Raw genomic sequence first — 20,631 nt, forward strand, 5'->3', positions numbered from 1 at the left:
GTATGTCAAGGATGTTTGTTGTTTTTCCTGTCCAGCATCCATTCCCTCACCTTCTGGTAGTAGTATCTGGAACAGTCTTTCAGAAACCATATCTCCCTCCCCCATCTCTCTCCCAGCTCACTGGGTTCCATTTGGTTTCCAGGAGTGGGAAGTGACCTAGGCCTGGCCAACTGGCAAATAGAATCCTCCTCAGCCACAGTGATTGGTTCAGGTCTGGCCACCCCTCTGCCTACAGTGATTGGTTTGAGACGGATAAATCATCCCAAATGGCCCATAGTGAATCCCAGACATGTGTAGGAGCTTCAGGAAACAGATGTTCCCTTTTCTGCTGAATTTAAGTCTGAAAATATTATAGACCCAGAATTTTTGGCAACAATCTTGCTATGCTGTGGAGAGTGAAGCTAACATGGAGGAAAGTAGAGCCAGATGAAGGAGAGGGATGGAATCCTTGTGATGCTGAATGCCTGGGTCAAGCCACAACTAAAGCCTGACCCCTGGATATTATTGTTCCTTAAGCCATATATTTCCCCTTTTGCCAAAGTAATTTTAAGTCAGGTTTTCTAAAAGAATGTTGAGTAATTTGTCATAGCAGAGCAGTTCCAACCTGGGCTCTCTAAAGCTATAAGCTGGTATTTCTCCGGCTCTCGCTGTGAAGGACCCCCACTCTCTCTCGAGTTCTCCCCAGTAAGTTCATAAGTCCCCAGAAAACTCCTCACGTGTGGTCAGCAAGCTAATCCTCTGCCATTTCCTTCTGTCCCAGGAGGCTGGGGGTGGCCCCTTTTTCTGCAGAAGCTGTGAATCCTAACCCTGTCTCAGCCACCCAGCAAAACAGCTGAGAGCCCATGTGAGGTCACAGATATCCTCACCCTCTTAAGGCACTTAAAGTCTGGGTCCAGGGAGCTGAGGTCGCTGGTGCCCCATCCAAGGGCACAAAGGTGCTTTACCTGGTCGTTTTTCTTCATAGCTGCACTTACGGGGTGCTTGTCTTGTGCCAGGAACTATGCTGGGCATTTTACACTCATTCTCATATGTAATCCTCATAGCGACCTGAGGAGTGGAGGTAATTAGTGTATCCCCATTGCACAAGTAAGAAAACTGAAGCTCAGAAAGTTCAGTGACAGAGCCAAGGATCCACGGTTAGTAAGTAACAGAACAGGGTTACCAGACACATGAACTGCGGCCACTAGGGACGGAGGGGAGCTTTAGTGGGTAGGGGGACGAAGAAAGGACATTTGGGACTGTAGGAAGTTGAAACAGTCGCCTCGGAAGCTGCTTAGAGGTGAGATTGGGCGCCATCCCAAGGCCGGGCTGTGTGCCTCTCGGCGATCCCTGGGCCCCGGGACTTTCCGCGCGCAGGGAGTCTGGCTAGCCGAGTGGGGGCGGCAGGGGGGCGGGGCTTCTCTGGGCCCGCCCCTTGCCCAGGTGAGGCGCTGGCTACCCGGGCAGGAAGGGACGACGCGCCGCCTCAGTGCTCGCGAGGTGTAGGGTGCCCCGGCTGTCGGGTCAGGCCTGCTTGGGGCCCGGGACTGGCCCGGCGGGCAGGGCCTTTGGCGGGGGCGGGGGGTTGGAGTGGAGGGAGAGCGTGCCGCGCCCTGCCCGGCCCAGGTGTCGTCTCCGGGGGCGGAGTTTGGGAACCGGGCCGTGGGAGATTCCCGGCCGGACTAGCTGGCGGTAGTCGAGGGACAGAAGCCTACGAGACAAGGCAGGGCCGGGCGGCGCGGGGAGTGCAGAGGGCAGGCAAAGGCGTGGGACCGCCAGCATGTTCTCCCGAAACCACCGGAGCCGGGTCACCGTGGCCAGGGGCTCTGCCCTGGAGATGGAGTTCAAACGCGGCCGCTTCCGACTCAGCCTCTTCTGCGACCCACCGGAGGTGAGAGACCCGCGTCCCTGCCTTCCCCTCCCCGGGCTCCCGCAGCCCGGGCCGCCTGGGCCTCCTGCCCCGCCCGCGCCCGCCGAGGGGCGGAGACGCCGCGGGTCTGGTACAAACTAGTAGTTGTTGACTTAAAAAGTCAGGCGCGGACCGTCTGCACGTTAATGGGACCGTGCCACCCCAGACATTACCTGGCCCAGTTGGGATGATTTGCCTCCGCCTGGAAAAACCTCGGGTTGGCTTCAATTTAAGGGGCCCTCGGCTCGATTCCCAAAATGTGCCTTACCCCGGTCCTTCCCGGCATCCCGGAGCAAAGGGCGGTGTGCAACCAGGCGGGCTCTAACAGATTCCTGGCCTGGGCGCCCGCTCCTTCCCTGGGCTCCAGCCGCAACCCACAACCTGTCTCAACCGTCTGGGACAGCCTCCATCATCAATCCTGACTTCTCCGCCAGGTCTGCCCCCTTCGCTGAAACCCTCCGCAGCTGCTCCTCTGTGGCTGGGAGAATCGGGAGTGAGGGGGTTCCTTATTAAAGATTTGGGATTACTTCCCGCACTCAAACTTTCAGCCTCCTTTCCTGGGGCCTAAGAGGAGTCCAGCCTCTACAACTGCCTCCTCGGCCCACCACTCTACACGTTGCTCGGGTCTGAGCCTTACCTGTAACTCCCTAAAGAGACTCAGGTGGGTCTGAAAGATGTGGGGCTGAGCTAGGACTGAGAGTAGCTACAGCAGAGGCTATCCCCAAGGTCAGCTCTCCTTTCCTGCTTGGCCTGGAAAGGGTTAAGTGAGAGGGCCTTCCTCACCCCTCCCTGCCGGGATTCCAGGCCTGGCTTCTGCACTTTACCCTACACCCTGCCCAGAACAAAGGCTCTTTCACACCGGTGTCCCAGTGTCCCGGGCCTTCCTAGTGGGCCTCGGGGAGAGGACCTCTGTCGGGTCCAGCATAAGCAACGCCGCGTGGGGCCAGTGTGGGGGAGTGAGGGGCAAGCCCAGGGACCCGGAGGAGGGGCCTGTGAGCTGGGGCCGCCCCCGGGATAAGCCCAGCCTTTTGGGGGCCGTAGCGGAGGAGCCGGGGATAAGCCCGGCCTTTTGGGGGCCGTAGCGGAGGAGCCGGGGCGGAGCCGCTGGGACCCGGCGGAGCGGTATGTGACTCCGTGGGCCTGGGGTGGAGGGGGGTGGCAAAGCTGCAGCTGGCTGGGAATCGGGGCTGGTTTCCTGTCTGGAAGGGAAGGGGCCCGCAGAGGGGAGCGGGGGCAGCAGCAGCTAGGCACACCCCTGCCTTTCTCCCTCCGTCTCCTCCCTTCTGCTGGAAAAGCGAGGTAATTGTGAACCCAGGGTGGGGCGGGCTGGATGGGGGCCCCAAGTTGGAAGAGGTGGCCCTGGGGGTTGAGCCGCATTTACCCCTCTGTCCCACTCCCTGGGCTCACTCAATAAGGTCCTCACCGTTATCCTTCTTCTTCCTCAAACTAAGCCAGAACCCCTTTCAGAAAGCAACCTCCTGACAAACCCCACGACTCTGTAGAACCTGCATGAAGTGTCCCCTCCCTGCCCCCTTCCAGTTGTGCCTGCCCCTCACACCCTACCGCACACAGATTCTCTGTCCACCAGGCCAGGGATGTGGGCGGGGGCTGGGGAGGGGCCAGAGTCGGAATGAAAGAGCCTTTTTCTTCCACAGCTGGGAGAACAGCTGCCACCAAAGCAAGACTGGACACTCTGTGCCCAGAGTCCCCTCTGCAGCTGGCCTCCTCTCCGGGGACCCTGCTCATCCTCACCTCGCTTTCCTTTCCCTCCATGCCTGGCTCCCATCAGGGCCCTGGAACAGCGGTAGGCAAGGAAAGTTTGTCACAGCAGCCAGAGGGGTCTAACGGGAGTGCAAGAGGGACAGGGGCTGCCTCTGCCCTCTGTCCAAGAACTGCCCACCTCTTTCAAGACCAGGGGAGCAGCGGGAGGAATTGTGGGGCAGCGTGGTGCTTGCTCGCCCCACCCTTCTGAGGGGTCAACAAGGGAAGGGGCACCTGGGGGGCACAGAGATGCAGGACAGATTGCACATCCTGGAGGACCTGAATATGCTCTACATCCGGCAGATGGCGCTCAGCCTGGAGGTAACGCCCCCACCCCTGGAGTGCACCTCCTCCACAGCATCCCAGCCCATCTCTGCTCTGCCCTTTCCTGCTGGGGCTGAGCAGGGAGAGCAGAGTCTGCTCCAAGTGAGGAGAGGGATAGGTGGTTCTGTAAGCCCTTCGTTGGGTGCTCCGTGTGGACCCAGGTTCAGTTCTGCCAATTAGAGTACTGTGTTGGCAACAGGGTCTTCACACCTATTTCTGGAAGCTCTGTGGTTTGGTGTGGATGTGTGTTCTGGGGCTGAGGGCTCCTTTCAGGTATGGGAAGAAGAGGGGAGTTCAATGTGAGAGGTTTGCAGGAAGGAGATGGTCTTACCAGAGAAGGGGAAGAGGACTCTAGGGCAGGATTCTGTGGCCCTGAAGATGGCAGGGAGCTGTTTATTCTTATTTTTAAATAGATTTATTTTATTTTTTTAAAATTAGTTAGCTAATTAATTAATTTTTGGCTGCATTGGGTCTTTGTTGCTGCTCACTGGCTTTCTCTAGTTGCGGCGAGCGGGGGGTTACTCATCATTGCAGTGCACAGGCTTTTCTCATTGCTGTGGCTTCTCTTGTTGCGGAGCGTGGGCTCTAGGCACGCAGGCTTCAGTAGCTGTGGCACGCAGGCTCCAGAGCACAGGCTCAGTAGTTGTGGCACACGGGCTTAGTTGCTCTGCGGCATGTGGGATCTTCCCAGACCAGGGGTTAGAACCCCTGTCCCCTGCATTGGCAGGCGGATTCTTAACTACTGCGCCAACTGGGAAGCCCTGTTTTTTTTTTTTTAGTTTTTGGTCGCACGCCACAGCATGTGCGATCTTAGTTCCCTGACCAGGGATCGAACCCACACTGGACTGCTGGGGATGTCCCTCATTTATTTATTCTTAATCACATTTATTGAACATCTACTATATGTCAGCTTCTTTCTAGATCTTGGGATACCTCAGTGAACAAAACAGGAAAGGTCCATTCTACTGGGGGAACAGACAAGAAGCATGCAAACTAATAATGTCACATAGTGAAATTATGATGAAAACGGGGGAGTGTAATAAAAATCGGGTGGGGGGGCAGCATTAGATGTAGGAGTCAGGGAAGTCCTCTGTGAGCTCTTTGAGCTGTGACCAGAAGGATATGAAGATATGTAAAGATGGGAGGAAGGGCTTTCCAGACAGAGGGCATAGTAAGGGCAAAAGGCTCTTAAATGAGGATGATGGTGATATGTTTGTGGAAGAAGGAGAGCCAGTGGGGCTGGAACATAATAGCTGGGGTCGAGCTGATGGGTGCGAGCCAGATTATGCAGGGCTTTGTAGTCCGTGACAAGGCATTTAGATTTTACTCTAAGTGTGATGTTGGCTCATGGAAGGGTTTTAAGCAGGGGGACAACTTATCTAATGTTTTAAAATGATGGCTGTTGTGTTTGAAAGGAATAGGCTAGGCAGGGGTGGGGGGTGGGAGGGAGAAGGGTTGGCCAGACGAATAGCAGAAGACCACCAGCTAGGAGGTCGTTATAGCCTTAGGGGAGTGAATCTAGTGGTATGGATTAAATGCTCTTGGTGGAGACAGGGAGAAGGGGGTGGATTTCAGATGATGGTGGTAGATCTGACAGGGCTTGCTGACGTACTGGACATGTGGGTGCGGCCAAGAGAGGGCTCCAGGATGATTCTCTGGTGTGTGGCTAAGCAACTGGGCGATGTGGTCATTTACTGAGATGGGGAAGAGAGAGGAAGCTGAGGAAGTGACTGCCTGAACCAGGCAGGGTGTTGCTGCTAAGGGAGGTCAGAGGCAGGACAGTAGAGAGTCCAGCTCAGAAGGGGAATTTATTGCACATGTATTTGTACCCTCAACCGGGTCCCCATTCCCTAGATCATGATAGACATTACGAGTCAATCATGGCAGTCTTCACCAACAAATCCACGCATGGCCTCACAATCCTTCTCAGCTCAACCTTGGCATAAATTATGCAGGTTGTGTCCTTCATAAGGGCACTGCATAGTGGCAGGAGTCCTGGTCTGGTTTCAGGTGGTGTGAGGAGGGGACACCTTTATCTAATTTGTTTGCCTGGAGAGGATCATCTTTTTCTAAAATGGAGAAAGGTGCCCAAGGATCCCATTGGGACTCTGACACTACATATTGTCCTGTGTTGGCATATGAGATAAAACCTATTTGCCATCCCTAGTCCTCTGCACTGTCCATGTTACTAGTTACATGTGGCTATTAACTTTAAAATTTAGTTAATTAAAATGAAATAAAATAAAAAATTTAGTTCCTTAATTACTCTAGCCACATTTCATGTGCTAGATGGCTACTGAACATTTCCATCATTGCAGAAGATCTTATTGGCCATGGCTGGTCTAGGTATTTAAATGTTCGAATTCTGCATGCCTCCCCCTCCATGTAATTTTTCTTCATAGAAGCTCTGCCCAAGTTCTGGGGAAGAGGAGGGGGCTTAGATTTCACTTTGATCATCTCTCATTCAGTCTTGGGTTGGTTGAGGGTGCTGTGTTCTTTCTCCAGGAAGCTCAGCAGTTCCCCAACCCCCATCCCATTGATGTTTCAGGGATTAGCAAGAGAGGTAGTCGTGGAAGTGTAAATTCAAGAAGACTTTCTGGAGGAGGCAACTTAAGCTGCAATTAAAGGGAAGGTGGGAGTGCTGGGCCCAGGTAGGGGTTAGACTTTCCCATTTAATCCTCAAACAGTAGGAGGTGGAATTACCACGCCCTCCCACCCCCAGTTTACAAACAGAGGCTCCAGAGGTTAAGTTCTCATGGCTAGTCAAGTTCCTAAGCCAGGATTTGAACTTAGCCCTGGTGGAGATTCTAAAGGGAACATAAGGTGATGAGAAGCAGAGAGGGAAGTCAGAGATAGAAGGGAGTGGGAGGAACTGGAAAGGATGTCCAGAGAGGTCCTAATGTGTGCTGGGGCTTCTGCCCATGACTCATCCTCCTTCGGCCCCTTGGGCCCTGAGCGGAGTCCAGCTTAGGGCTCTTTCCCAGGGGAGTCTGGTGAAAGTACTGCCGGCTTGGGAAGAGAGGGTATGTGGGTGGGGAGGGGGTGACATGGAGCTATACCAGAAGTACGGAGATGGGGGTGAAGCTCCGGGATCCAGAGCCTGCGTCAGGATTCCCGAGATGCTCTGCCTAAAGGGTGGGAGATTTCTATGGCACTGTCCACCGAGGGCCGTGGGAGAATGGATTCGGACCCGAGTGCGTGGGGGGAGAGTGGTAGCCAGGGTGTCTGCACCCCCAGTCCGACTCATCCAGGCTAGATACAGCGACTTCTCTGCAGCCCCAGTTATTCCCATGTATACACTATCCCCCTCCCGCATGCACCCGGGCCAGGAGTCATCTTGGAGGGCAACTGCAACCCGGAGGGGGCCCCCTGGCCTGCGGCAGCTCCGGAGCCTGGAGCCCTTTCTAGAGTGAGGCCGGTGCTCCCGGAGGTACCCTTCCTCCGCGACTAGGTCTCTGTGGTTAGCACCACCTGGAGCCTAACCGGACCAATCGCACAGAGGGACTGAGGGACCGCCTGCGTCCCGGAGCCCCTCGGCCGCTCTCGCGGCAGTTGGTAGATGATGTCATCGGCTCTCGCTGCGGGCGGTGCGGCTCCCCGGACCAGGGACAATGCCTGCGTTGCGCCGCACGTGCAATGGACAGGGCTAGCTAGGGAAGAATTCGTGAGTGCTGGGGCCGGGACCAAAAGGCTAGTGAGGAGGTGGCTTGCGGACGCTGCTCGGCCCCACCCCCCTCACCTGTTTGGGGGTGTTTGTGGTAGAAGCTAGATGCAGAATGGGATGGGGGTTGGCAAGCAGCAAACCGTAGCAGAGGTGGGACCCTGGTGCAGGCAGTCATGGTGGGGGTGGGGGCAGCTGTGTAGTCTGAGAGGGCTTCCTGGTGGAGGCGGCGTAGGTACCCGGTTGGCCAATTTCTGAAGGGTCAGGAAGGGAAATGTGGATAGTGAGGGTGATGGGATGAGGTGAGCCGTGATGAAAGTCTGGCCCAGCTCAAGTAGGGAAGGAAGAATCAGCAGGGAGGCTGGACAAGGCAATTCCCGGAAGCAGGAATTTAGGGTGTTGAGGTCTTGGAGACTTGAAGGCTGGAGTCATCAGGAAAGGAGCAAGGGCACATAGTGTGGAAAAGAGCTGGTGTGAGGGGGAAGACAGGTTTTGGTTTTGTGCAGTCACATTCATCCTCCTCTTCCAACCCTGTGACTCCACTTGGCTTGCCTTCTGATTTGTAGACTGTAATACGGTTAGTCTTCCACCTCTTCTCTGAAGACTTCCCCATCACCTCAGCCAGAAACAAATAGGGTCTGTTTCCTGTGAGCGTGTTTGTGCCATGACATGGCACTTATGGAGCAGCCATTAATGTCTGCATCTCTCACCTCCCAGCTGGATTTCAAATCTGGAGCTTTGGACAGCACGGGGATGCTCCAGTGTTATTGGGTGAATGCTGCTGGGCTGAAGTAGCATCGTTAAAATAAGCACCCCGCCCCCATGCATACCATATGCTGTGCATTGGGCATGGTGCTAAGTGCCTACTCACTCCTAACTTGCTTTACCTGTTTTCCCATCCCCATTCCTTGCCTCTGTCCTTACCTCCCAGACTCAGAGGGCCAGCAGATGGCAGGTTCCCAAATTTGGGGTGCATACTGCATTCCGTGCAGCATGGATGAACACTGTAGGCGGTATGCTCCTTCCCCACTGACCCCTTGCCACCTAAATGTCCTCTCTCATCACTTGAGTCTTTGGGGTAAGCCAGGATGGCCTTTACTATCTGTGGCCATTCCCTTTAGGTGGTAGTTCTCAGCCTGGGCTGCACCTCAGAGTCACTTGGGGAATTTTCCAAAAAATGCACATGCCCCACTCGTAGAGATTCTTATTCTGCTACTCTGAGGTGGGGTCTCGTGATTTATTATTTTTTTTAACTCAGAAGATTTAATTTTTTAAAAGGTAACACAATTTCCAATAGTACAGTAGTAAAGGAGCATACATATAAAGTATCATAAATTGATTTTCCATTCCTGGCTCCCAGCCCCACAGCCACTACTATTTTATGCATGTCTATCGATATGTATATGCATATATATATATATATATATCGTGTACAAATGGTAGCATGCTGTAATACTGTTCTTTCTTTTCTCACTTCATATATTTTGAAGATTGCTTCATTTTTGCACACATGTCTATCTTACTCTTTAATGTCTGCAATAGTCCATATTTCATGGTATAGATGTGCTATAACTTATTTAACCAATGCCCTATTGAAGGACTTTTAATATTGGTGTTTTAAAATGCTGCTGCAATGAATATGGCTCTGCCCACAAGTGTAACTATATCTGTAGGATAAACTCCTAGATGTTGGATAGCTGGATCAAAGGATTTGTGAATTTGTAGTTTTTACAGATTTTTCCAAATTGCGCTCAAAAGAGGCTAAAAAAAAATTTATACTCCCAGAGGGAGTATAAATTTTAACAAAGTCTCTCTGGTTATTTGTGGGCTGCTGAGGTTGAGATTCAACCCTTGACCTTTAGTTGCCTGAAACATAAGTTTCTTGTCAGTTTCTTGTGGACCACAGTCCACTTGGGAATGAAGGGTGCTTCAACCTGTCCCCCAATTGACATTTCCTTCTCATCCTTACCCCCACTCCGGCTAGGACACAGAGTTGCAAAGAAAGCTAGACCATGAGATCCGGATGAGGGAAGGTGCCTGCAAGCTGCTGGCGGCCTGCTCCCAGCGAGAGCAGGCTCTGGAAGCCACCAAGAGCCTGCTAGTGTGCAACAGCCGCATCCTTAGCTACATGGGCGAGCTGCAGCGGCGCAAGGAGGCGCAGGTGCTGAGGAAGACAGGCCGGCGGTGAGCAAGGGGGAAGCGAGGCTGTATGGGAGTAGTGGCGCAGTGTGTGTGTTTATGGAGTATGGAGTACGGAGCACCCTGAAGATGACTTCCTGGTGAAGACTCACCAGGGTCCTAGAAGACACCTTGGTGTTTTACCACCACAGTGTGCCACCCAGAGGTGCATTAGTGAGTTGCAGGACACTGGCTCAGGAAAGCCAGTGTATCCGGTGAAAGGCTGGCGGCCTGAGGAGTAGTAATGCAAAAGTGCTAATTTGCTAAGCCCTGCCTGTGATCTGATGAGTCTGGCTGGCTGGCTGGCTTCTGGAAAGCTAATTTTCTCATAGCTGGTTCACCAAATGGCCAATTTGCTAAATGACCAATTTACTGTAACTGACAATAGTTCATTGTACCTGGGGTTTGCCGCATTAGAGTCAGGGATTGGGAAAAGAGATAATAATAAAAAAAAAACTTGAGGGAAAGCCGACCCATTCACATAAATTAGATTGTGCACTAAAAGGACTCAACTCTTGGATGTGAAACACAACCTACACTGGCATTAGACTCTGCTGATCTCACAAATCTGTAGTGAAATGGTTGAGGCGATGCTCTGGTAAAACTAAAATGCAGGAAAAAATATTTGGCAAATTGATCGTTCTGAGAACTGACCATTTTTGGTGAACTGGTCATTTGGAAAACTGGCTTCTGGCAAAGTAACCTGCTTGATCCCACAAGGCTGAGTGGGGAGAAGGTCCAGGCCCCTCACCGACATAGTGTCATCCCAGCTCATCCATGAAGGCTGACACAAGGAGAGGTTGCCAGGAGGCCTCCAGAGTTCACCCATGAAGACACCAGGGGAAGGCTGCTCCATAAAGTTAAACGAAGAGCAAGCAGGCATGGGGACACCTTCTACTGTGAGTTTGCGGTCTCTTAAGAGGCAGCCATTGACAGGCTCTGCCCTGCCCAAGTCCCCACACAGCCCATACAGTGTGATCTGAGGTGCACCCCAAGTCCCTGGCAGCTAAACACATTGCTATCAATGCCACATCATTTAGTGTAAGGCTAAGTCACTGATTTCATTATAATGAATTATAAATTAGTATGGATAAGCTGGCCATCACCTTAGGAGAGGGACACGTGCTCGGTGAGTCCTAATGATGGGCGGGGAGGGGAGGAAGGCCGGATGTCCCCCCTGCAGTGGGGGGACTGGGGAACTTGGGGCACTGGGAAGGTTCGGCCCATCTAGCCAGAAGGGTAGAGGAGAAATCAAAGCTGAGGGGGAGGATGGAGAGAGATTTGCAGTAAATGGAACACAAATGTTCCCTACTTGGGTTCCTGATTTTCTGACTGATCCAGTACCCTCCTTTATTGAAGTGATGAGATGGTAGAGACAAGCAGCCTCCTTTGTTGTTAAAAACAGCCTGCAAACTCCTCCAAGCCTGGGGGTTAATGGAGAAGAGTCCTTAAAAGGGAGTCTCTCTCTGTGGGCACCTGTGTCCTCAAGCTCCACTTCTCCCTGGCAGGAGTCTGGGGAGGTGGTCAGGAAGAGTGCTTGTGCCGGGGGGGGCGGCCTGAGCTTGTACTGTGTGTGTGAGCTAAGAGCCTCTAACATTCCCAAGCCCAGCAACCTCCTGGGTTCAACTGACAACTCTCCCTAACAGTCCTTCAGCCCTGCCATGTCAGCCTGGCTGGGACCTGGCAGCTGGGTCCTGGGCCAGGGGTGTCCTAGAGCCCTTGGGAACCAGAGCCAGGGGGAATAGTGTCAAGAGGCCAGGCTAGGACGTTGTGATTTGCCCACAGGCCTTCTGACAGTGGGCCGCCCGCTGAGCGCTCCCCCTGCCGTGGCCAGGTCTGCATTTCTGGTAAGAAGCACAACTGCCCCAGCTGTTGGCATTCTTTGCCCAATGATAAGATCTCCTGCCCCATCTCAACATCTATTCCTACCCGTCTGCCCCTTAGATCTCCGGATTCCACTCATGTGGAAGGACACAGAATATTTCAAGAACAAAGGCGGTGAGTTCCACACACACGTGGGACAAATTTAAGGGAGTGACCCTGAGATTGGAGGTCCTTGTGGGGCACATCTTTACCAGTTTTGCTCTCTGTCCCCAGACCTGCACCGTTGGGCTGTGTTCTTGCTGCTGCAGATAGGGGAACACATTCAGGACACGGAGATGATCCTGGTGGACAGGACCCTCACGGACATCTCCTTTCAGAACAACGTGCTCTTGTGAGTATGAGTACCTCATCCCTATGGCTCCCACCTTTCTCTACTCTGCTCGAATCCTTGGATGAGGTAGCCACAGGGGAGGGGAGGGAGAGGAGAGGGAGGAAGGGAGATGGGCCTTCCCTGTGGAGCTGTCCTGTACTTGCATGACATCCATCCTCCACCACAGTGCCGCTCCCTGGACTTCCCCAGACCATCCTCCTGTCCTCTCTTCCTCCCATATTCCTACAGTGCCGAGGCAGGGCCAGACTTTGAACTGCGGCTGGAGCTGTATGGGGCCTGCGTGGAAGAGGAGGGGGCCCTGGCTGGAGCCCCCAAGAGGCTTGCCACCAAACTCAGCAGCTCGCTGGGCCGCTCCTCGGGGAGGCGTGTGCGGGCATCGCTGGAGACAGCTGGGGGCTCAGGGAGCAGTCCCATCTTGCTCCCCACCCCGGCTGTTGGGTAAGGAAGGCCCTGTATTCCCCCGCTGCCCTCAGGTGGCCACAGGTGACCTCTGTGTTGAGCATGCAGAACTCATTCTGCACTGCTGCCAGGACATGCAGACAAATATGAATAAGCAGCGGTCACATAGCTGGGAGGCACTCTGGCTTGTACCTCAGGGCTTATACCCCAGGCCAACTGAGAAGACCAATAGGAATGCAGGAAGAGCTAGGCTATGGGGTCCTCACTTTTTGGCAGCAGCAAATACATCTCATGTGGATAGAACAGAGTGTCCCTGGTTGAAGCAGGGTAGCCTGGGTCGTGTGGTGCTGCCTACAGGAACCTGGAGGCACCTAGTGGAACCACTGGGTCTCTGAGCAGCAGTTTGAAAACCTTCCAGGTAATGAAGAGAACGCTTATTTTGGAGACAGATATAGATTCCAATTCCAACTCTAAGCTATATTTATGGGCAGATATCTTAACCTCTTTAAGCCTCAAGCTGCCTCAGGGCTGTTGTGGGAACACAGTGGGATAACGTATTTAAAGCGCAGGCCCCGGCACTTAGCACGAGTGCAGTAAATGCTCCAACCCCTGTGGAGGAGGCAAGCGAGTTTTCTGTGGGGCAGCCCTGCTCAGCTTATAGCTCCTGCCATCCAAGATGCCCCTCGTTAGGCTGCTGCCCACTTCTCTGTCCTGCAGCGGTCCTCGTTACCACCTCTTGGCTCACACCACACTCACCCTGGCAGCAGTGCAAGACGGGTTCCGCACACACGACCTGACCCTCGCCAGTCATGGTGAGTATGTGTGTGTGTGGGGGTTGCTGGATGGTGAGAAGAGGGGCCGTTGGATGGTCCCCTTCACATTCCCCACCCTCACCCTGCACTTCCTCCTCCCCCAGAGGAGAACCCCGCCTGGCTGCCCCTTTATGGTAGCGTGTGTTGCCGTCTGGTGGCTCAGCCTTTCTGCATGACTCAGCCTACTGCAAGTGGTATCCTCAGGGTGCAGGTGAGGGGCCCTGAGGAGTGGAAGGGAACAGGGAGAAGGCAGAGGAAAGCCAGATGACCCAGGAATCAAAGAACTATTGAAAAAGCAAGATCTGGGTGGAGGAAGGAGGAGCATGGCAAGACGAGAGGAGGATCAGACAGGAGGGTGGGCAGAAAGGAGCAGTTTCTCTGTGGGGGGCTGGGAAGAAGGGTGTTGGGGGTGTGATTCCCCTAGGAAACCTTGAGTCATTTATGCAGCAAACTGGGGAGCTGCAGGACTGGGTGCGAGTGCATGGAGTCTTGAAAGGCACAAACCTCTTCTGTTACCGGCAACCTGAAGACACGGACACTGGGGAGGAGCCGCTGTTTACTATTGCGATCAACAAGGTGATGAATCCCTGGTGGTGAAGCCACCCAGGAGGCAGGGTTCGGGAGCCTCTCCATCAGGCCCCAGGAGGGTGGGCACAGACCTCAAAGGGATCAAAGCTAGCCTCCTGTTCCAAACAGCACCACACCCAGCTTCAGGGCCAGGGTTGTTGGGACCATATTCTCCCCAACCAGCATCACTGGAAAATGATCGTCCCTTCTACTCACCAACCTTAGGCCCTGCCAAGTCTCAGAGAGGGTACTATAGCCAGTTTAGGACTTTTCATCCTCCTTCCATCTTTCCCCTCAGATTCAACGTGCATCTCCCTCACCGTTTCCTGGTTTTCTCTCCCAACCCAAGTCCAAGGACCCTCTTTGTTTCCTAGCCCTTTTGCTAGCATTCCTGCCGACTTTTATAAAAGTACTGAGGGACCTCAGGCCTCGGCATTCCTGTTCCTGCCTGCCTCCTTGCCTTCCCTGCCTCGCTCAACCCCTCCTTCCCTGTCTCCGTCTGCTCCTCTTTTCCTAAGGACGACCTGTCTCGTCCCCTTCCTTTCCTGGTATTTCTTTCCACTCTGGTCAGTAGGAGGCAAATGAGAGGGCTTCCAGAAAGCCCCACAAGCTCCTCCTTCTAAGGCGGGGATGACCAAGCCTGCCTGATGTCACTGCTGACTTCTGCGACCAAGGTGAAGGTGGTGGAAGCAGATCCTGTCTTTCTCCTACAGGAGACTCGAGTCCGGGCAGGGGAGCTGGACCAGGCAGTGGGCCGGCCCTTCACCCTGAGCATCAGTAACCAGTATGCGGAGGATGAGGTGACACACACCCTTCAGGCAGAGAGTCGGGGAGCCCTGCAGAGCTGGATGGAAGCTCTGTGGCAGCTTTTCTTTGACATGAGTAAGAGGAGGGGGCTGGATTGAACCTTCGGGAGGGACTGTGGATCGTCACTTTTACCAAAGGCCTCTATTCCAAGAATGTGTGGAAAGGAATGTAGCAGGGGAGGGAGTAGCCTGGCCCTCTCACAGTCCTCCCCCTACCCACCCCAATCAATGCCCTCCCTGCAGGCCAGTGGAAACAGTGTTGCGATGAAATAATGAACATTGAAACCCCTGCTCCTCGGAAACCACCCCAAGTACTGGCCAAGCAGGGGTCCTTGTACCATGAGATGGGTGAGTGAAAGTGCACTCTGGGATCCCGATGGGAATTTGGGTTGGGGGCTTCAAGGGAAGCCAGATAATGGAGACAGAGAGAAAGCACACTTTGGGCTAAGGCAGAGCTCTGGGGACCCAAGTCCCACCCAGCATTCCTTTCCCTTCCCCAACTCTTCTTAAAACCACCTCCACCGAAGTTCACAACAAAAACCCACAGAACCAGATGCATTTCATGGATTTTTTCCCCGTAATTTCTTCTTTTCTGTCTCCCTTTCTGCATGCGGATTCCTGTCTCTTCCTCTGACCCTTCACTTGCCTGGCACTGCTTTCATTTTCCTCCTCTTTCTTGGCTTCTTCACCTACTTCTGCCCACCCTCCTCTCTCTGTCCACCCTGTCATTCCATATCCCAGTCTTATCAGAACCTGTGACTCCAGGGGGCCCAAGTGAGGGGCTGCTCCTGCAGGATAATGCAATCTCAGCTGAGATCCAGGCTTTGCTTTCCTCCTACAGTGACAGGTGATACTCAGGGCTGAGTAGGTCTGGGGCCTAAGCTCTGACTAGCCCCCTCCCCTCAATCCCTTCCCGGTGCCGCAGCTATTGAGCCACTGGATGACATCGCAGCGGTGACAGACATCCTGGCCCAGCGGGAGGGCACGAGGCTGGAGACGCCCCCACCCTGGCTAGCAGTGTTTACAGACCAGCCTGCCCTGCCTGGCCCCTGCTCGCCTGCTTCAGTGGCCCCAACCCCAGCCCAGACCCATTCCCTGCCCTGGGGGAGACCCCGAACGTTCTCCCTGGATGCTGTCCCCCCAGACCACTCCCCTGGGGCTTCTCACGCGGTTGCCCCTCTACCCCCGAAGCGGTCCCCACAGTCCAGAGGCCTCTACAGCAAAGGCCCACCCGACACTTGGCTCCAGTCCACAGTGTGAGATGGTGTGCTGGCAACAGGATCTGGTCAGAAGAGGACATGAGCTGTGTGCAGTTGGGCTCTGGATTCAGCGCTCTTTGTAGCAGGTTGGCCAGCTTGGCCTCCCTTTCCTCTGCTGGACTGGGGATAGGCTGGGGAGGGGGAGCAGAAGCCCCTTTTAAGCTGTGGTTGCCATGGTGCTGAGGGACTCATTCCCAGGGCTGGCTGGGACCCCCCCTAAACCCTTCCTGGGAGAAAACTGGAACCAACCCTGCCTTACCTCCCTGCACTAACCAGCTTTGAGGATGGCACTGAAGAGCCCTGGGAGGGAACGCACCTCCCCTGTGACTCCCACATTGACCATTAAAGTTATTTAACATCAGCCTTCACCTGGTTCTTGAGGACAGGTTGCTTCTTGGCTTGGTCTGGACCTGCCACATCCCCTCATCCCTGGAGCTTAGTTCACTAGTTGTGAAGTATGACTATGACACTGAGTAATCAGACAAGGGCTGGGTGGAGGCGGGTACTTTATAAATACCACAGGGGAGACGGAGGGCTGCTTTTCTCTCACATGCTGCTGAATCTCAGGATCTCAGCGAGGTCATAGCCAGTCACAGCAAAGGAGCTGCCTGAAGGATCACAGAATCGGGCACCACACACCTGGGTGTCGGGTACACACTCTCCATGACAGTGCTCCACCTGGGGGAGAAGAGAGATGCTCGGGGCCTGCTGCCTCATGCTTGGGCCCTCATTCCACTCCCCTTCCCATTCCACAAGACACACCTCAATGTAGCCTCCCTCTGGCCTTCTGCATAGCTTCCAGATGTGTACAAAGGTGTCCTCAGCCGCAGAGAGTAGCTATAAAAAAAAAGGCAGGGAGGACCAGTGGGAGGCAGACGTAGAGCCCAGTCCAGGTGCCTGAGGAGGCTGTATAGGCTGGTATAGGCTCGTATAGGCTGGTATAGGCTGTAGAGCCCAGTCCAGGTGCCTGAGGAGGGGCCGACGCTGAGTGGCAGAGATAAGCCTGTGGAGTTCCTCTCAACATCCCAGCACCAGGAACAAGGGTATGTAGGGACAGAGGAGGAGACTGACCTTGCCCACCTCAGGAGCCAGATCCAGGGCACAGATGGCCCGGGCGTGGGCGTCGATCTGGACATGTAGAGTTCCTGTACTGGCTTCATACAGACGCACTTGCCCGTTCCCATAGCCTGCTGCTATGGTCCCCTGCCACAGCTGTACAGAAGGGCACGGGACCCTGCAAGAGCGATACCCTACTTTGATTTCCCAGACCCAAGCCTACTCCCCACCCGGAAGCTACCTCAGGAAGGCCTCAGCCCCATTCCGCCTCACCTACCCGAATCCTGGAATTCGGGTCAATAATTTGAATTCGGGCCCTGACTGCCAGACACACAGCAAGCCTGAGTCATCTGCTGTCACCATGTCAGCCACGCAGTCCTGAGGGGAAAGGCAGGATCAGCCCTTCCCTTTCTCCCCTGCTGGGTCCTGTATACAGGGCAGCAGGGGAAGGGAAGCAGTATTTGCATCTTTGCCTCTCCAGGGAAAGGGCAAGATGTGAAGCCATCACTGGCTGGAGGGGTCCCCTGGAGGCATAAGATGCTTTCCTTGTATTCTTTATAGTCTTACTCCCTACCCTGACCCCAACACACACACCATGTGTTAGGGTATATAATTGTCCTCATTGGATGGATGATGAAACTGAGGCCATAGTGTTAGGACCTTCTGGAGGTCTTGCAGTGAGCCAGCCACAGTCATGACTAGACTCTGGGCCTCTTGGCAACCCCTAAACCCAGGCAGCCAACATACCCCATGGGCCCAGCTCTGTGCCAGGTGCAGTGTAACATAGGAATTAGATGATACATACCCTGTTTTCAAGAGGTTTACAATCCAACTGGGGAGACAAGAGTTGTCTGAGGGCAGTATCAATTCAGGGTTCAGCTAAGGGAGATCAGCGGGAGCTGGAATAGGGGGAAGGCTTCCTGGAGAGGACAGCACTGGAGGTGGGCCTGAACTTACCCAAGTTCAGAGAAGGAAGCCACACATGTCAGAGCTGGAAAGTATCTCAGAAACCATCTGTCCCAACTCTTCCGTTCACACCAGTATTGTAAAGTGTGAGTGAACTATTAAATGCCACGTAAATGTAAAGTATCTCAGGCTTCATCACTGGAACTGAGGTTGCTAAAGCCTAGGAAAGTGTGGCAATTTGCCCAAAGTCATCCAGCTGCTTAGTGGCAGAGCCACGGCTGGAACCCAGGTCCCGTGCCTCCCGAGGTGGGGAGGCCCCCAGATTCACTGGAACAGTAGGGGGAATCCACTCACCTGTCCCTGGGCAGGCTCGGTGGCAATGTCTGTGACCGGTGTCTGGTGCCCAGCCAGCTCTTCACTCAGTACAATGTTGGGACCCTTGGCTGGGATGTCAAAAACCAGTACCCGGCCCGACCACATTCCTGCAGAACCAGTGCTCCACTGATGGCTTCCTGATCCTCCCAGGTCTCCAGCCACCACACTCAGCACTCCCTCCATCCCAGAAACCTTAGTAACAAACCCACCTCTCACTGCTCCAACAGCCCCACCCCTACATTCACTACCCTTTTCCTATCCCACCCTGCCCCTATGAACCCCGCCATGGCTTTTTGGAGTCTCTCAGATCCCCCTTCACTCCCACCCTTCCCTCTAACACTCCACAATTTCCTCAGACCTTTGGCATCCTCCAGGCCAAAGACTATACCCCTATACCTCAGCACCCCCCCAATGCCCTGCCCTTGGCCCCCTCACCCACACAGATGAAGTGGCCACTGGCAGCAATCCCTCGGGCAAACACAGCCTGCACTGAGAGGGGAAAATGATTAGAAGTAGCGTCTCCCCTAGCCCCAGCAAACACTCCCTACCCCCAACCCACTCAGTCCTGCACGTACCTAGAGAGGCATCGCCAGCATCCAGTGCATGCCAATAGACCATGACGGAGCCATCAGACTCATACATCTGCAAGACCAAGGCAAGGAGGGGGTCATGACGCAGCTGACCTTCGCTGAGCTCTGTGCTGGTGACTCCACATACTCATGTTAGCCTTAGCCCATCTAATCCTCAAAACCACCCTGGGAAGTAGGCACTACTTCTATCTCCATTTAACAGAGGAGGACACTGGGGCTCTGAGAAGTTAACTGAATTGCCCAAGGTCATACAACTTATAAAAGGGCAGATACTGGAGATGGCACTTGAGAACTGGAAAACAAGGAAGGCATGAAGATGAGAAATAAGGAAGAGGGAGCTAAGCATTTGAACAGCTTGGAAATGTTTAGAAATAAATGGGGCAAGGTCTAGGGGCCTTGGAGAGAAGTTGAGAAGACCCTAGTGGGGGAGGGCAGGAAGGTCCTCTTCTTACTTGTATTCCTCGATGTGAGGTGAGTACCAGCAATACTCGGAAAGGGAGGACACACCAGTGGACCTAGAGGGAGATGAATCAGAGTAGGAAGAAGTGGTCAGGGCAGGGGATTGAGGACTCAAAAGTGTGGAAATTCAGATGGTTAGGGAAGGCCTATTCCTTGAGGTTTGGAGAGGAAGGGCTGGTTTAGGGTTGGGTTCAGTAACACCACTCCTAACTCCACGCCTCACCTGGGTGATAAGTGGGGGGCTTACTCCAGCGCCCTCCTTAGCTTGGAGTTGGCGCTGGGCCAAGGGCACACCCTCAGGAGCAGCGCTGAGAAGCTGGGCGCTGGGTCCATGGACTACTCCAAAATGTGTGAGGCTGCGGACGGGCAGCTGCAGCACACTGAGGTTGTTGCACAGGGCGGCGGCTGAGCCTCGAAGGGGGATGGAGCGCTCCCGGCGGAACATCCTTGGGGAGAGACGTCCGAATCACAGGCGCGCGGAAGACAGACGACAGCGGAGGTTCCTGTGGGGGCTGGGAGGTGGGAGTGGGTGCTGTCACGAGGCACTGGGAGAGACCCCTGAGATTGGGTAGTGATGTGAATGAGGGCCTCGAGGATGGTGATGGGGGATCACATGGCGTGGGAAGGGTATTGTGGAGTAGGCAAGGGGAACCCTAGGGCTGAGTCATGAGGCGACAGGGGTTCCCAGAGGAGGAATTGCGGTGGCCCAGGACTCAGTGGCCCCAAGAGCCCGAGGCAAGGCGGGATGAAGCAGGGTAGCCCCCAGGCCCTTCCTCCCTCGCCCTGGCTCCCCGAAGCCCCCGGACCAGGTCAGAGTTCACACCAGCAGCTTGCCGGACACGAGAAGAGTTCCGTCCCTCCGAATCCGCCGCCATCATAGAGACGACGCACGTACGCACGGCCGTTGGGTGGGGCGAGCAACCCAAACGTGCAGCGCGCAGCGCTGCTGCCAGGTCAACTGTAGGCGGGGCGAGCCCGCCTGCGGCGTGGTTGCCGAGGCGACCGATAGGCGGCAGCAGCAGCGGCGGCGGGACAGGAAAGCAGCTGATCCCCGGGGCTGGAGCTACAGCTGCGGCGATGGCGCACGAAGGCCCGGTGAGCTTTAGCTCAGCTGAGGGTGCCCCAGAGCGGGGATAGACCGTTAAGATCGGTGTCCTGAACCGTGGGCCAGCTCTGTGCCACCCGGCGCCCGCCCTCCATGCGGGCGTTCAAGATGACCAAGGAAGCCATGTCGGTGCACTAGGGCAGAAAATCTACACCTGCACCACGCCCACTCATAAGCATTGTCACACTTGGAACCTGAGGGAAAGGGGTTAAATGGGTGGTGCAGAGCTCAAGAACAAGAAGTGACTTTGGAAACAGTTAATGCATGTAT

The 20,631-nt window shown here is 54.5% G+C and overlaps 2 protein-coding genes across 6 annotated transcripts; one reads left to right on the forward strand and one right to left on the reverse strand.

Annotated features, from left to right (window-relative positions):
• The first annotated feature begins 1,682 nt into the window (after positions 1–1,682).
• On the forward strand, positions 1,683–16,238 carry RTKN (rhotekin). 4 transcript variants are annotated; one of them, XM_065891152.1, is made up of 12 exons: positions 1,683–1,870; positions 9,619–9,818; positions 11,598–11,659; positions 11,757–11,810; positions 11,910–12,027; positions 12,256–12,465; positions 13,144–13,238; positions 13,343–13,449; positions 13,686–13,814; positions 14,519–14,687; positions 14,855–14,959; positions 15,537–16,238. In XM_065891152.1, the coding sequence occupies exons 1-12, from the start codon at positions 1,760–1,762 to the stop codon at positions 15,869–15,871; spliced, it is 1,695 nt and encodes a 564-aa protein (XP_065747224.1). In that variant the 5' UTR covers positions 1,683–1,759; the 3' UTR covers positions 15,872–16,238. The 4 variants fall into 4 exon arrangements, with proteins under 4 accessions (XP_065747224.1, XP_065747226.1, XP_065747227.1 ...); XM_065891154.1 differs by lacking the exon at positions 15,537–16,238 and adding an exon at positions 15,353–15,462 and having other exon boundaries at positions 1,760–1,870; XM_065891155.1 differs by lacking the exon at positions 1,683–1,870 and adding an exon at positions 3,073–3,187 and having other exon boundaries at positions 15,537–15,871.
• A 121-nt stretch (positions 16,239–16,359) lies between these two features.
• Positions 16,360–20,149, reverse strand: WDR54 (WD repeat domain 54). 2 transcript variants are annotated; one of them, XM_065891265.1, is made up of 10 exons: positions 20,091–20,149; positions 19,480–19,702; positions 19,250–19,312; positions 18,783–18,849; positions 18,643–18,696; positions 18,187–18,314; positions 17,204–17,304; positions 16,942–17,104; positions 16,633–16,707; positions 16,360–16,548 (listed from the first exon to the last, which is right to left on the reverse strand). In XM_065891265.1, the coding sequence occupies exons 1-10, from the start codon at positions 20,132–20,134 to the stop codon at positions 16,417–16,419; spliced, it is 1,050 nt and encodes a 349-aa protein (XP_065747337.1). In that variant the 5' UTR covers positions 20,135–20,149; the 3' UTR covers positions 16,360–16,416. The 2 variants fall into 2 exon arrangements, with proteins under 2 accessions (XP_065747337.1, XP_065747338.1); XM_065891266.1 differs by having other exon boundaries at positions 16,951–17,104; positions 19,480–19,768; positions 20,080–20,147.
• Positions 20,150–20,631: the final 482 nt, after the last annotated feature.

This window comes from Phocoena phocoena, chromosome 14 (assembly GCF_963924675.1).
Source record: "Phocoena phocoena chromosome 14, mPhoPho1.1, whole genome shotgun sequence".
Lineage (NCBI taxonomy): Eukaryota > Metazoa > Chordata > Mammalia > Artiodactyla > Phocoenidae > Phocoena > Phocoena phocoena.

Bases quoted from the DNA above. Each gene is read 5' to 3' on its own strand.
- RTKN (XM_065891152.1), top strand. From the start codon at position 1,760: ATGTTCTCCCGAAACCACCGGAGCCGGGTCACCGTGGCCAGGGGCTCT. The intron at 1,871-9,618 runs GTGAGAGACCCG...CACTCCGGCTAG, and splicing joins TCTTCTGCGACCCACCGGAG to GACACAGAGTTGCAAAGAAA. The intron at 13,450-13,685 runs GTGAGGGGCCCT...TCATTTATGCAG, and splicing joins GTGGTATCCTCAGGGTGCAG to CAAACTGGGGAGCTGCAGGA.
- WDR54 (XM_065891265.1), bottom strand. From the start codon at position 20,134: ATGATGGCGGCGGATTCGGAGGGACGGAACTCTTCTCGTGTCCG. The intron at 16,708-16,941 runs GTCAGTCTCCTC...TTTTTTTTATAG, and splicing joins TGGCTCCTGAGGTGGGCAAG to CTACTCTCTGCGGCTGAGGA. The intron at 16,549-16,632 runs GTGTGTCTTGTG...CTTCTCCCCCAG, and splicing joins CAGAGGGAGGCTACATTGAG to GTGGAGCACTGTCATGGAGA.